We start from the raw sequence: 15,940 nt of genomic DNA, 5'->3' as shown, positions 1-15,940 counted from the left end.
AGCACCCACATTGCAGCTCACAGCTGTGTGTTACTCCAGTCTCAGGGATCCAGCATCATCGTCTGGCCTCCACAGGCACCGGCGTGCACATGGTACATGATCATACATGCAGGCAAAATACCCAAACACATTAAAAATAAACCTAAACCAGCAGAAACCCTAGACACCTGTGACCCTGAAACTCATCTAATAATGAGATACGAAACCAGCAAGCCAATTGAGTTACGACAGGAACCTCTTAAGCTATGGGTAACTAATGTCTACAGATAGACAATGGTGGAGAGACTTCTCTGCTTGGCCATTGGATGCAAGCACCAGATGTAGATGAATAAAGATAATAAGAATCAAAGGCCATAGTGGACGATGACGGTTCTATTATATAGATAGTAACCTCATTTAAAAAACTGATCTTTTAGCCTCTTTTTAGACAAAACTCTCTTTCTCTTTTTTAGTTAGCATTGACTTTTGCCTTATTTTCCCCTTTTTTCTCCCTGGTCCCATCCCTTTCCCCCTCCCTTTCTTTCTTCCTCCCACTCATCCCTTCCCCCCACTTTTCCCCCTGTTTTTGAAAAGGCCTTGCTATGTAGTCTAGGCTAACCTTGAATTTGTGATCTTCCATCCTTAGCCGCCCCCCGCCCCCCAATTGTCAGGATTCCAAGTGGGTACTACCATGCAATCTGGGGAAAGGGTTCCTCTTTATACCTAAAAAGGCCATAGATTTATGTCTTTCTTTAAAAAAAAACTGAAGATGTTTAAAAAATAAACAAACATTGAAGATGGTGGATGAGGTGGGTCCAGATTGATGCCCGGTCTGTCTCTAATCTTGTTGAAGAAAGGAGGAGCTAGCTCACAGGGGGCCAACTCTAGGTGGTGACTGTCAAGGGCATGTAGACTTCTGGGTTTCAAGTAAAGCCTCAGACACTAGATAGATGACTCCACGTTTTGTCACTTGGTGTAGTCTGTGTTTCTTGTCAAATTGTGTATTAGAGGGAGGTATGCCTTTGAAGGGCTGCTTTGAAAACTTTGTAGGTAATTGGATTATTTTCAGCAATATGATCAAAACATGAGCCTTTTCAGGAAACAAAAAATTAGAAAATAAAATAAAAATAAATATAAAATAAATTTTGTTCAGAAAATAAAATAAAAATTCTCAGAATATTGTTTATCTTTTTTTGTCTGTTCATGATTATGTTTGAGGGCTGGAGGGATAGTTCAGTTAGTAAAATACTTTCTGTACCTAGCATTCAAGCCAAAATTTGGGCATGCTTATAATCTCAGTGTAGAAGAGGCAATGGTGGGCAGATCCTGGAGTTCACTGGCCAGGCAGCATTGCCTAGTCAGCAGAGGGACAGTTTGTGAGAGGCTGTGCCTCCAAAACAAACAACGGAATGAGGAAGAGCTTCTGAGGAAAGATACCTGGTTTGACCTCTGCACTTCTCCACACACGTGTGTTTATACAGAAGTTTTGAGTGGAGTGAGTGTTTGTGTCTTTAATGGAAGTCATTACTAAAGAAACAAAATAAAAGGTAATGTGCATTTATTTTGGCAGGGACCATTCGTAGCAGGCTTTGCTTCATCAAATCTCGGAGATGTGTCCCCCAACATCCTTGGTCCACATTGCACCAATACAGGAGAGTCTTGTGACAATGAGAAAAGCACCTGTCCCGTCGGCGGGGTAGGTAGTAAGGGCATGTACTTCGTGTTTGAATATTCATCAATGACATGCAAATGTGTTGTTTTCAAGTACACGCTGGCCCATTGGTCTCCAGTCTCCACTGTGCTCTGAAGCATTTACCCAAGTCCTCTAAATATTAAGTGGGTTTTCTGAGTTTTGCACTGTGAAGTCAAATCTACACAATGATCTTAGGATAATATGCACACCCACCTCTTCAGACATTAATCGTTTTTACATGTTGGGCATTTTGCACCTTTCTTGTTATTTTGAATATAGCATGCATTATTGCCAACAGTTGTTGCCCTACTGTGCTACAGAAACCCAGAACAAATTCTGTCTAGCATTGTTCTGATGCCCTTTTCTGAGTTCTCTCCACCCCTTTCCTCTCCACCTTTCCCGGTCTCTGTTGACTCCTATTCCATACCATTCTTGCATGCGATCAACTTTCTAGCTTTTTACAAGTGAATGAGAGTACGTGGTGTTTGATTTTGTGTGCCTGGGTTATTTCACTGAACAGAAGATCTCCAGTTCCATGCACATTGTCACAAATGAAGGGATTCCACCCCTTTTTGTCGCTGAGAAGCCTTCTACGGTGTACGCATGCTAGTTGTCCGCTGATGGGCACTGTGGTTGATGGGAGCTGTTATGGATAGTGTTAGAGCAAGCAAAGATGTGTAAGAAATGAGTGTAATGAGTTCATCTCTTTTGCATAGGTAAAAGCAGTATGTTTTTCTCTATGAAGAATCTTAAAGTCCCTAATATATTAATTCTTAAAACATTTGTCATAATAGTACAAAAATTCCTTAGTGTATCAATTCTCTTTCAGCCTTATTTAGGTTGTCCCTCCTATATAGATCTTTAAAATGTTTAAGGTGTCATATTTACTAAGATGATTTTTTATTATTTTTAAGTCTTTTTTATTTCTCACACTTATTTATTATTTATTCACCTGCAGTTTCTTTCCATATGTTTTTGTGACATTCATTGTATTTAAGTATTTGGTCAATCTTGGCTTTTCTGCTCTTGGAAACTGGATATAAAGCTGGAGTTGTTCATTTTCCTCCAAAGATTGCTAACTGTTCTAATGTAATCCAAATGAGTTTCCCTATAGGACAGTAAGAGCGAGAGTCCCAGGCAAGCAAGAACAAGTAAGAAGGTAGCAACAGAGGGTAACACCTACCTTCCAGTCCCAGTTAAGAGTTAGCTCCTAGTGTAATGTCCAGCAAATTTCTCAACCAAGCCAAAGCTCTGTTTCCTAATTTTAGAAGGAAGTGCCTGGAATGGATGCATTCTAAAAGCACTCCCTGCTACAAATGCATGCACGATTCTGGTTGCCCTAGCCTGTAAATGGAGAAAATGTTTCAAGAGAAAAGCTAGAATTGACTTAGCACACATAGTTGGTTAGATTCAGTTGTAATTTTCCAGTTGTTAAAACCATCCGTCATCGCACTATGAATCATATTGTCTCATTTTGCTGCAGCCTAGCATGTGCATGGCCAGTGGACCTGGGCAAGATATGTTTGACAGCGCACAGATTATAGGACGGGCCATCTACCAGAGAGCCAAGGTAGGCACGAGCCCAGCGCTTTGCATCTTTGTTTCGTGTTGCTCTTTAAAACCCACAGACATCATTTATGAGGAAGTCCGTATGCAAGAGCTCAGCCTGGCCAGGAAGTCTGAAAGACATGGGTTTGGGAGGTTGCCCTTGGGAGCCACGCAGGACTCTGTCTCATCTGGTCAGACTTCCTAGTGCACTTAAAACCAAGCAGGCAGGAAAATATTCTATTTTAGGATGTTAGAAAGCCTACTGAGCTGACAGATAGATTGTAAAGTGCTCGGTTAATGTGGCCTCATGAGGATTCTCAGAAACCTCTCCAGTCATTGCCTGGCTAAAGGCACCTGACCACTTCTGAACTGGGCCTTCAGCGACAAAGCTGAGCTGAGCATCTCTGGCACCACGAATTCCCATTTATTTGTATACTTTTTTGAAAGGGCAAAGGTCACATCTCTTTTCCCCCTTGTGTTGAAGGGAGAATCTGGCTTTCAATGGGATTGCTATGAATGATTCCATCTTCCTCCTGCTCCTAAAAATTTTGTTTCATGTGTGTGATGGATGTATGTATAGGTATGTGCTTTTATATGTGGGGTGCATGTACTTGCGTGCATGTGTATACATGTATGTGGAGACCCAAGGTTGGGGTTGGGAGTCTTACTGAATTGCTCTCTATCTTGTTATTTAAGAGGAGATGTCTCATAGAACTTGGAACTTACTAATTGGCTAGACTGGCCAACAAGCCCTAGAAATCCTGTCATTATCTCCATAGTACTTGGGTTCTAGAAGCTTGCTTTTCCACCCTACTGGGTTCTAGAAGTGTGCCTCTCTACCCTACTGGGGTTCTAGAAGCATACCTCTCTATGCTACTGGGGTTCTAGAAGTGTGCCTCCTCTACCCAGTTTTGCACAGGTACTGGGAATGGAACTGAGACCTCCATGCTTGTGTGACAGACACATTATGGACAGAGCCATATCCCCAGTGATGTGCTAAATTTTGTATTCTATTCTGTCCCCATTTTTGTATCTGCTTCTACAGAGTTGTATCTGAAAGGAATTGATGAGGAGAAATGGCTTCTAACTGCTATGTCCATGATAGTGTTAAATGCCCTTGTTTTCATGGCTTACACATACGTGTGTGTGTGTGTGTGTGTGTGTGCGTGCGCGCGTGTATGTACACATCTACATTGCCTACTTGTGTTTAAATAGATAATTTCTTCTGAGCTCTAAAATATTTCAGAAGCAATTAAGAAGAACCAAAGTGCCTTTCAAATAATCAGACATAAAATCTATAACCACAGGCAGGCTAATTGCTATACTTCATTTTTATTTACTGTGGTATTATCAGTGGATTATTCTAAATTAACAGATTCATTTTAGGGTGTGCCTGTGACACACTTTGGTACCCGAAATTTTGTTTCTGTCCTTGGCCTAAGAGCAGAAAGAATCAGAGCAGAGAGATTCTGGGCTCTCCTTTTCAGGGAGGCACAACTTCCCTGCTTATCAGGGGAGGTGGGCTGCAGCTGGGACTCCAGTCGCTTATCTTAAAAGGCCACTGGTGGCTGTTATGGAAGTGGCCTAGGTGTCAGGTCAGCGTCCTTGTGCTGAAGTAGGATTTTCCTGTATTGTACAACACAGACGAATAAGCACAACTGTCTCCAAACGTATTAAACTTACATTTCCTGTACTTTTGGGAAAATATCACTGGATTTTTTTAAAAAAAAAAATACAAGAATGCCAAAGACTAGCTGATATTTGAGGGACACAGTGTCTTTGAGCCACTACCTGGCTCCTGTCTTTGGAGAGCTGAGGGGTCATAAGAGGATGCTTTATGCCAAGTCTGCCTGCTGGCAGCCTGGCATTCCAGCGAGTGTGAGGTTGGAGCTTTTACGTCATGATCTGCTTCATGTTAAGTTCTTATTTGGGATGAATTGATGCAGGTCCACATTCCTGGAGGTTTCAGGTTCTGGGAAGCCCTGGAAATGATGAGAGAACTGTGGGGGTGGGAAAGGGGCTGAGGATGCTCTCAAGCAGTGAGTAAGAGGAAGGTGTCTTGGTGCAGAAAGTGCTAGGTGCCTGTGTTAGTGTTCGTTTCTCTCCATTTTTCCCCCCTCATGACAGTGAGTTTATATGGGTTTTCTAGGAGCTGCACGATTCTGCCTCCCAGGAGGTGACTGGACCAGTGTTTGCAGCTCATCAGTGGGTGAACATGACAGATGTGAGCGTGCAGATCAATGCCACACACGTAGTGAGTATGACAGAGGGCCCTGACCTTCTTACAGGGGCAGAGCACAGCCCATTGTTACTTACTGCTGACCTTCTGTGTCTTTGTTTTTGTTTTATGATCCCTGTTTCAGGCGAAGACATGTAAACCTGCCCTGGGCTACAGTTTTGCGGCAGGCACAATTGACGGAGTTTCGGGCCTCAATATTACACAGGGTGAGAGGGAGGATGGAATGCGTGCTTCCAGGTTCGGAGGCGTCAGGCTTCTGTTTCCTAATGAAGCTTAATTAACTGTGTTCAGTGTGTTTATGACTCCCGTGTCTGATTCAGGAGGCTTCAGGCTGGCCGAGTTTGGCTGTGATGTCTCGATCTCCCAGGGATAGGTGTCTTTTACCCCTTAGCTCTGTTAATGCAAATAGAAGCAGAAACAAATTCTCTTGGCATTTCAGTATATTGATGAACCTTGGTAATGCATTTAGTGTGTGTGTGTGTGTGTGCGCGCGCGCGCGCGCATGTATTTGAACTCACATCTTCACCCTTTGGAAGCAAGGATTTCACTCACTGAACCATCTCCCTGGCCCCAGGTTATTCGTTGCTTTAGGCAGTCATGATTTCCTTGTGATGGCAGTGTGCCAAGACTATAATGAAGAAAGTGGAAAAAAAAAAAAGAACCAACAACCATGAGAATGAGAGAAAATGTTTTTAAATAATTTAAGGGAATTGTACAGAAAATATACTTTAGAAAACCTCCTATAACTCAACAATAACAGTTATCTACTGAGAAATAATTGACAGGCCATATAAGTCAGCCAGTTAAAATACATTTGATGGATTTTAATATGTTGGCAGGCATACGCTCTTCCCATAGTCAACTTTGGAATTTCCTTCACTCCAGCAGAAAATCTGAATATGTTAGCTGTAACATCACTGCCACTGTATAAGCAACCAATATAAGCCTCCCATCTTTATAGTTTTCTACTTTAGATATTTTATATGAATGGAAACACACAATATCTGGGTTTTTCATTGCATCTTTTATGTAGCATTGTGCTTTTAAGGTACAAGGAGCTATAGATGTGGAAACATACCATTCTTTTTATGGCCGAATTAGTTCATGGTATCAATATACCAGATGTTACTTGCCATTCTCTTAGTTGATGGCTCTTGGGGTTGCTCCACTTTTTAAAAATACATTATGAATAATGAGGTCCTTAGTACATATGTCCAAGGGCTTGGGTGGGTCTATGTTTGCAGTTTTCTTCTTGGGTGTGTATCTAGAGGAGAGCTTGCTGGTTATATGCTAACTGTGTCTTAACATCTGAAGCCCTATCATATAAGCTCCAGAATGGCTATGTTGTTTTATGTCTGCGCCCTCAATCTAGCCATTCAGTTGTTCCACATCTTCATCAATACTTGTTATCTAGCATGCTGATTCTAGTCAGCATGTATGTGGAATGAGGTCTCTTAGTTTATTTTAGATTTGCATCTGCTTGATAATGTCGTAGGTCTTTTTGTGTGATTATTGGCCGTCATCTGTATTTTTTGAAAAGTATTTATTTATATATTCTTTTTTAAGTTTGGGTTTTCGGTTGAAACTATTGAGTTATGAGGTTTTCTAAAATATATTTTTGTGTACAAACCCCTCATCAGATAAATTATTTGAAAAAATTCCCTACTTTGATAGGTTGTCTTTGCAATTTTATGATTATATTCTTTGAGACAAAAATGTCTAGATCAGTTTCCTTTTTGTGACTAGTGGCTTACCATCACACCCAAGAACCATGCATCATCATTAAGGCTTACCCTCTAATTCCAAAAGTTTTACTGTTTTAGTCTTCATGCCAGACAGCTTCTATTCCATGTTGAAGTCATCCTTGTTAATTTTTAAAATGAGAAAAAGATGATGCAGTTCACAAATATGTGGATTATAAAACTGTCTTTGTTTATGACATAAATTAGTTAGGTTAATATAAACCGAACATTGAGATCATCACACAAAATGTATTCTATTATCTTTTATAAAAGTGACAATCTAATTAAGGGCTATTATTTTTTGACATGCAGAAAACACTTCTCCTTTTATTGCTCAAATTGTTGAAGCTATTGAGCAGTGACCTTAACAAAATATTTGATACGTCTAAAATGGTTGTGTGTAATACTATCTAAATCATAGCATCCACAGAGTGCTGGCACAGGGATCTTATTAATCATAACAATCCTAATAGGAACAACAGAAGGGGATCTATTTTGGGACACTATTCGGGACCAGCTCTTGGGCAAACCATCTGAAGAAATCATAGAATGCCATAAACCCAAGCCAATCCTACTTCACACTGGAGAGGTGAGGCATTTGCTTGTCATAATGGAGTGAGAATATTATGCTTTGTTGTGTCTGATCTATAATAAGTGGTCAATATAATAATGATCAGATAATAAATGGCCAATGTCTACTGACCATTTATTAAAGAGCTTATTTAGATATCCTTAAATAATTTATTATTATGATTACATATTTATTACCATCTCATGCATATGTAATAAATATGGGGGATTGTTTAGAAAGGGCAGAGGATGCTTTTGTGCAGATCTCTTTTTGCACATGGGTCCTGAGGATCAAACTCAGAGCTGTGTGGCTAGCACTTTACTTGCAGAGTCTTCTCGGTCGGCCAGACCCCCACATAAATGTTTAGTATTAAAATTTTATTTACATATACATTTATTTTCTATGAGTGTATAGATGTACTTTCATGTGTGTGTGTGTGTGTGTGTGTGTGTGTGTAGATGTATGTGGAGACAGTGGTAACTTCAGATGCTTTTCCTCTGCATTATGTACCTTATATATTGAGACATGGACCCTCACTGGGAACTGGGGCTCACCAATTAGGCTAGACTGGTTGACCAGCAAGCCCCAGGGATCCCCCTGTCTCCACCTCCCAGTGCTAAGATTCTAAGCACACACCATATCACCATGTCTGTCTTTATGTGAGTGCTGCAGATCTAACTCAATTCCTTCTGCTTATTTGACAACATCAGCATTTAAAGTAAGTTTTTGGTTGCTTTTCAAGGCAGGATTTGTTTGTGTAGCCCTGGCTGTCCTGGAACTTACTCCAGAACTCAGTCCAGGCTGAGTTAAAATTCAGAGATCCACCTACCTCTTGTCTCCCAAGTGCTAGGATTAAAGGCATACACTACCACTGTCCAGCTAAAGTATTTTTCTTTTAACACTACTTCAGAATGTAATTTTTTAACATTTGCAGTGTTAAAAATTCATCCCACTATTCACAGAAGCATGATTGTTGGAGTGTTAAGTATTTATAAGGTAGACTCTTCCAGTATCCTATTAAAATTGTTAGGGTAGGAGAAAGAGGGAAGGAAGGGAAGGAAAGACAGTTTCCACTAGTCAGAGTATGGAAAAGTATAGATTCACTTGAAGGAACCTTGGAAGATAAAGCCAGACTTGGGAGTTCTCAACTTAAAACAATGCCAGGGTAAAAACAGAAATGATTGCAATAAACTATTACAGATGGCTTTCTCTATCCATCGAGGAGGCCGGCATTTACCCTGCACAGAATGAGGAGCCCACCAAAGCTCCTTCAAATGCTTTAGCACCCTGAGCTTACCAAGGGAGCTTACATTTGAGATTCACATGCTACAGCCAGGACATAAACATGCACATGATGTATTTAATGTTACAGCATAGCTAGAAACGAATCCTATGGATGTGGTGAGAAAGACAAAATCTAGCTTCAAACATGTGAAATTGTTAATTAAGACACTCGTATGACAGTTGGCAATGGAAAGGTTAATTGATACCTAATGTCGTTTTCTTGTATTGGGTCCCAGCTGACGAAACCTCATCCTTGGCACCCAGATATTGTTGATGTTCAGATTGTGACTCTTGGGTCGTTGGCCATAGCTGCTATCCCTGGGGAATTTACGTAAGTTCTTTATAAAGTGTTTTATACTAAACAAATGGATTTCTGTCAGGATTAATTCTTTTTAAAATCATTTATCTGTTGTTGTGTATTTGTGGGTGGGACATATAGGTCTTGACATACCTGTGGAGGTTAGAGGATAGATCCCACAAGTCACCATATGGGTTCTGGAGACAGAACTTGGGTCATCAAGCTTGGTGGCCAGCATCTTTACCTACTGAGGCATCTCCTTGTCCCTGGGCCTAATTTATAGGGGAAGATAGTTTTCTGCTGATCTCTTGTACTATGTTTGGCAGCAGTAACAAATAATTTTTCCTTTTTTTCACTGGGCCTCTGAAGAATAAATCTGTCTATGCTGACTTCTCACCCATGAAAAAGATGGGGAAAGTATGAAAAATCCACAAACTTGGCGTTCCAAAGGTAGAAAGGTGCAATAAATTGTGTTGGTACATGGACTTGAAACAATAGGAAAAGATTTGAACGCATCAGTTTAGATATTGGAAAGACTGAAGAATGTTCTAAGCCTGTATATTTTACAATCTTTCTTATTTTCATTAGAGGAAGTTGTTGAAATAGTTTTTGCATTTTCTTTTTACCTCTTTCAGGAATACATCAAGTTCTTACATTTTACCCAGTGCATTCTTTCATTCCCCATCATCGTTATCTTCTGCTCAGATTATTTCAGTAACCTCCAATTTGGGTTCCTTCATTTGTCCTCTTTCTCAATGCAGCAGTCTCCTGCATTTCTTTTAAAAAGTGGTTCTCAACCTTCCTGATGCTGTGACCCTTTCACACACAGTTTCTCATGCTGTGGTGGCTGTACCATTATTTTCTTTCATATTTCATGTTTACTTCATAACTAATTTTTGCTAATGTTTTGCATCATAATGTAAATTTTTTTTTTTGGAGCTCGAGGTTTGCCAAGGGTGTCATGACCCCAGGTTGGGAACCATTGCTTTAAACCAGGACTCCTCTGTCCAAAACCTTCCAGTCCTTTCCCATCTTATTCCAGGTAATCCCCGGATCATTCCGATTTCCTTCAGGTCCCCGCGCGGTCTGTGTCTCACGAAGCTCCCTGTCTTGGTATCTTTTGACTTTGCCTCTTGTTCGCCCTGCTTCAGTCATGCTGCGCCCTTGTCAAGGTTTTTTTGTATAGCTAGAACTACGAATACACTTGTTAGAGTCACTAAGCATGTTCTGAGCTCAGGGATTTAAATTTCCGGTTCTTTCTGCATGAAACACATTCTCTCTGGTTAGTCTCATGGCCAAGTCTTTTAATTTTTTTTTTAACTCCTCTGCTCGAATCTTGAATAGAGATGCCAATTCTATTCACACTACCTAAAATCATCTTTACCAGCAAGAACCCATCGCTGTCACTCTCCCTTCCGCCGCGCCAGCACCAGCGTCAGCGCTGTTACTACCTCCACCCCTCCCGCCACCCCCTTCCATTGTTACTCGGCTTTATTATTCTCCCCTTATCTTCAGCTCACTTCCTCATTTATGCGGTGGTCACCTTCCATTCTTGGAATGTGATTTCCCTTCCATTAAATCATCAGCATGTAAAAGTGGTCCTGGTAAGCAGCAGATATTCAAGATGATATTGGAGGAATAAATATGAAAATGAAAAAGTACCTACTTGTGGGTAGGGCCAACCATCAAACTTTCTCTCTGCCCAAGCTCTCACTTGTAGAATGCAACTAACCCATTGTGTCGAAACCATGAATAGGAAATGGTGTTGTCTTTTTTTTTTTTTTTTTTTTTTTTTTTTTTTTTNTGTTTTTTTTTTTTTTTTTTTTTTTTTTTTTTTTGTGGCACCAGGGGAGGAGCTCTGGGCTTTGTTCCTGTTAGAAAAGTACTTCATCATTGAGCTCCACCCCAACCCTTGCTGATCTTCCTCTCTTGGTGTTGTTCATTGAATTCATTTCCGTCTTTGGGGCAGTTGTGTTCAGGATTTTCTTTGAAGATAGGCCAGTCAAGAAAAAAAAAGCTAAGCCTTTTCCCCCCACTATCGACTTCCTACATATTTTACTGCTGTGGGTGAGCTAGGCTAAGTTTCTTGGCATTTACGAAAAGCCTTTCTGAATAGTTCCCACACATTCCAAATGGGAGGATGTTTACATAACTCTGCTTTCTTGCCACAGAACCATGTCAGGACGACGATTTCGAGAGGCAGTTAAAAAAGTAAGTTAAATATGAACTACAATGCTAAAATGCTTACACATTTGTATTTGAAAAGAAAGAAATTCCCTATTGAATTATTCTTTCCTAAAATAGCTAAAGTTTGCAATTCTTGAAGGTCGTGGATAGAGATAAATATGAAATGTCAGTAAGGTAATTATAACCAAGTTAAAATATTTTATTGGCATTTACATTTTAATAACTAAAATTGATAATACTTTTATGAAATAAGTAGTAAATTTTGTCTAGAGGTTGCTTAGAATATCACGAATGGTCTAAAGAAAACCTTTGCACTAGGAGGATTTTGTTTGTTCCCTATATTTTCTTGAGATTCAGAATGCATTAAGAATAGTTGCAAAATGACAATCTAATAAATGTCTTGTTTTGTTAGTTTGGGTCTGATTACATGTCTGAATTATATAGTATAAACTCAATATAGTTTTGGGGCAATTACTCTTTAATAATAGGAGTCTATACCCACTGATACGATTATTAAGATTTCCACAGCACCATTGATTTGTCCAACTCTAATGGAGATTAGGTCTAATTTACAAAGTACTCTTTGACATCTCTTTCTTCCTCGGTGGTCTTGGTCATTGGGAAGATTTCCCTTAAGAGGTATGTTTCCTCAAATATCATATGTACTCACTCATAAGTGGCTTTTAGACACAAAGCAAAGAAAACCAGCCTATAATTCATAAACCCAGAAAACCTAGACAACAATGAGGACCCTAAGGGAGACTTGCATGGATCTAATCTACATGGGAAGTAGAAAAGGACAAGATCGCCTGAGTAAATTGGGAGCATGGGGACCATGGGAGAGGGTTGAAGGGGAGGGGAGCAGAGAAAAATGTATAGCCAAATAAAATCAATAAAAAATGAAAAAAAGAGATATGTCTTCTGTTAATAACTCATAGCAATGTGCACCTTATGTGGAGCTCAGATAACAACAGCCTTAAGTGGTGTAAGTCTTTTACTTTTCCCTCCTAGGAGTTTGAATTGTATGGGATGAAGGATATGACCGTTGTTGTTTCGGGTCTATGCAATGTTTACACACATTATATCACTACATATGAAGAATACCAGGTAAAGTAAAAAGTTCTCATGGCTTTCTCTTTTTCTATGCACATTCTTTCTGGACTTCTTCAGCCATGATCCTGAGAGGTGACTTGGTTTTAGGTGGAGACTCAATGAGAATAAGCCAAAGATTATATTTGGTTTGGCACTTGTCACTTCCAATTATATGTCAGCATAATAGTCTCATTGACTCCCACCTTCTCCTGAAACTTGCTTTGTTGGGGGCACTGGTAAGAAACCTGCGTTGTGACATGCAAATGACTACCCAGAATGCACTTGCTGTCTTACGCTTTGGTAAGGCCAATTATGAAACAATCTGCAGACTTACAGAATGTAGGCTGAGGTAGGAAGAGGGGTCTAGTATGATGGCCAAGTGATCGCAGTAGAGATACTGGAAGGGTGTCATGCAGAATACTGCTGTTTCTGTAATGATGAGGGCCCTGCATACTGATGGCCTTGAGGTTCCTGTAGAGTCACCAAAGGCAGGGAGTTCATAATGAGATGCTGAGATGCATTTGGCTCTATTTCTTAGCTCTGTGGTGAGGTAGAAGTCCTTCCACAGAGGGGACAATTAGCAGTCAACTTATCTAGGAGTTACTAAATAGAATCCTTTCTACCCTCATTTTCTTTCAGCCTGGGGGAGATCACTAATATTGCAAAAACTTAAAATAGCCACGGGCACAAAAGGTGGAAGTCTGTAACATCTTTTAGAGTAAAAGAAATCGTGGCCTAAATGACATAAGCAAAATATCCCATTGCCTTTACAATGACTAGGCACAGTTATTCACTTAGGCTGGTTAGTGGAAAATGCTCACATTCTGATTTCACAAAAAAACACCGAGTATTTGCTGGTATTAGATTATGTGAGTGGTCCGGACATCTCTTTGCCGAAAATGCTATACTTCTATAAACAAATTGGTGTATACAAAATGTCTACACCTCTTCTTGTTTTTTTTTTCTGTAGGCTCAGCGGTATGAAGCAGCATCTACAATTTATGGACCACACACTCTGTCTGCATATATCCAGCTCTTCAGTGACCTTGCTAAAGCAATTGCTACGGTAATGAAATCATGTGTGTGTATGTGTGTGTGCATGTGTGTGTGTGTTTCTATGTCTATGATTATCTTCAGGAGAAGGAGGCACAGAATCAAGAAAGAAAACCTTATATACATGTTATTTGACAAATTTTAAATTATATGCAGTTTTCTTTAGGGAAGAAAGCTGAACTACTTGGTATCATTGAGAAAGTAATTCAAAGTTTAATGATAGCAATACTCAAGTTCAATCACTACCATTTAGTAATCACAGTCTTTTGCACATATATTTCACATGTGTATTCATATATAAAATGTATATTTATAAGATAATATGCATTTATATATCTTATAAACATGAAGTGATCTTTTGAAATAAGGAGACATTATTTTTCTCCATATTTTAGATGGTTAAAATTTCTTGAAGGTGGTAAGTGGCCATCTGCACTATAACTATAGCCAGCGTTCACTTTCCAGATTCTCTACTCCCATTCAGAGAGTTGAGTAGACCACACAGATACAGAATATTTGAGATGCTCATTTTCTTCATTATAATATCTCTGAAATTGAGATGTATCTTCCATTCAGAGGACTCTTACCCTTTTAACAAGTAGCATTTTAAATTTCTTGATGGTTCAAGATACTATAAATTGTTCTGATGAATGGAGGCTTAGGTTTGTTGAACTCTAATATTGCCTTGGCATTCACATGTGTGTGTTTCTGAAATGTGTACAACTGATTTAAAGATTCTTAGGATAAAAAAATTCCCATTAGGATACAGTTATTTATATAACTGCAGTTGTGGTACAGACAATTAGTTGACAGGTAGAACAAAGAACTTAAAATAACAAACAGGTCTGTATATAATATATGTAAACTTTATAATTGTAAGTATATTACTTGCCTCATGATAGCCTTATAATAGTAAAAGCTGTGAAATTGCAGCATAGTAAGTACTATACACCCTTTAAAGAAAGAGTGCGGATGTACTGGATTGAAACAGAGGAGATCTACATGCTATAGACAAACTACGACAATTTCATACACCTCTGACTTGAATTGCCTGCTGTATTTGAAATTTTAATACAATATTGGGACTTGAATATACTTTACTTATTCAATTTTTGAACCACAGTGCCCCTCTGAATTTTAGACCTAGTCATTTGGACACTTGGTTCTTGGTCTATATTATGATCACTTAGTTTAAGATTGACTATATGATCTTGAAAACCAACTGAGTGTATTCAATCCCATCTTCTTGCTTGCAGAGTAAGAGGGATAATACATCCCCCACACCATGTATTACTATAAAAATTAGCAGTCCAATGTAAAGGTTAAAAAACATAAAGGGATATTGAAAAAAATGAGATTATTGTTTTTGATGCCCCCATTTAAGTTGGTAAATCTTGTGGAAAACATTATCAGTCAGGGTAATCGTAATTTTTAAATAAAGATATATTTATTATATTATTTAGCTCAGATTTGGGACCAGAAGAGAACCTTGGTAGTGACTTTGGGTAAAAGATTACCCACAGTTTGAGCCAAGCATGTTGGTAGTTGTCTGTAACCCTTGCACTTGGGCTACTAGGGTAGTAGAATCATGAGTTCAGGACAGCTTGGGATATGCAACAATTCCCAAGTAAGTCCAAATTGCATTGCTAAGACCCACTTAAAAAAAAAAGCAAGCAAGCAACCAACCAACCAAAGTAACATCTTAGAAGTAGAGAAATAACTTCTGCTTCCAAGCACGATGATCCATGGTCAATTTATAGCATCTGAACAGAAATGCCACATACTGCACTAGATAGAGACAGGAGCATCCCCCAGGCTTGATTACAAGTTATTTAGTTAAATCAATGAGAGACACTTATCACAATAACCAAGGTAGGTGGTACCTGAATAGGAATGACACTTGGTGTTGACTTCTGACTACATACACATATGCATGAGAACATAAATAAACACATCCATGGGTTTCAATGCTGGAAAATTTAAGCATAATTTCAGTATCATTTCATGAAGTTATAATGTGTGGTAGGTCCCTACCCTGAGCCATGCAATGAAATCAATGGCTGCCCAGAATCTCACCATAATAGTGTGCTTCTGTGTTTCCTTTGTGATCTCTGGATTATACCAGCAAAGTAACCTTCAACAAGAACTTTATTCTAACAGAAACTTTAAATTACAAATATTTAGGCTCTCATTTTAAGCAAGGGTGTCTCATATTTTGCTAAATGTTGTTAGCTTTTTGGAGTGCCTGTGTGTA

The 15,940-nt window shown here is 39.2% G+C and overlaps 1 protein-coding gene across 5 annotated transcripts in view; it reads left to right on the top strand.

Annotated features, from left to right (window-relative positions):
* Positions 1 to 15,940, top strand: part of Asah2 (N-acylsphingosine amidohydrolase 2) — a 68,459-nt gene that overhangs the window by 41,065 nt on the left and 11,454 nt on the right. For 3 of the 5 annotated variants that reach the window (XM_050160640.1, XM_050160632.1, XM_050160625.1), the window contains 9 exons: positions 1,550 to 1,675; positions 3,156 to 3,242; positions 5,370 to 5,474; positions 5,584 to 5,665; positions 7,675 to 7,790; positions 9,293 to 9,387; positions 11,526 to 11,565; positions 12,553 to 12,648; positions 13,604 to 13,699. In XM_050160640.1, the coding sequence (XP_050016597.1) occupies positions 1,550 to 1,675; positions 3,156 to 3,242; positions 5,370 to 5,474; positions 5,584 to 5,665; positions 7,675 to 7,790; positions 9,293 to 9,387; positions 11,526 to 11,565; positions 12,553 to 12,648; positions 13,604 to 13,699 (843 nt within the window). Of the gene's footprint in view, positions 1 to 1,549; positions 1,676 to 3,155; positions 3,243 to 5,369; positions 5,475 to 5,583; positions 5,666 to 7,674; positions 7,791 to 9,292; positions 9,388 to 11,218; positions 11,422 to 11,525; positions 11,566 to 12,552; positions 12,649 to 13,603; positions 13,700 to 15,940 lie in introns of those variants that run through there. The other 2 variants (XM_050160651.1, XM_050160657.1) reach the window with 2 other exon arrangements.

This window comes from Alexandromys fortis, unplaced genomic scaffold, assembly GCF_014885135.2.
Source record: "Alexandromys fortis isolate MF-2015 unplaced genomic scaffold, M_Fortis_MF-2015_v1.1 scaffold_10, whole genome shotgun sequence".
Taxonomy (NCBI): Eukaryota; Metazoa; Chordata; class Mammalia; order Rodentia; family Cricetidae; genus Alexandromys; species Alexandromys fortis.
This window is presented reverse-complemented; position numbering and strand designations above follow the sequence as displayed.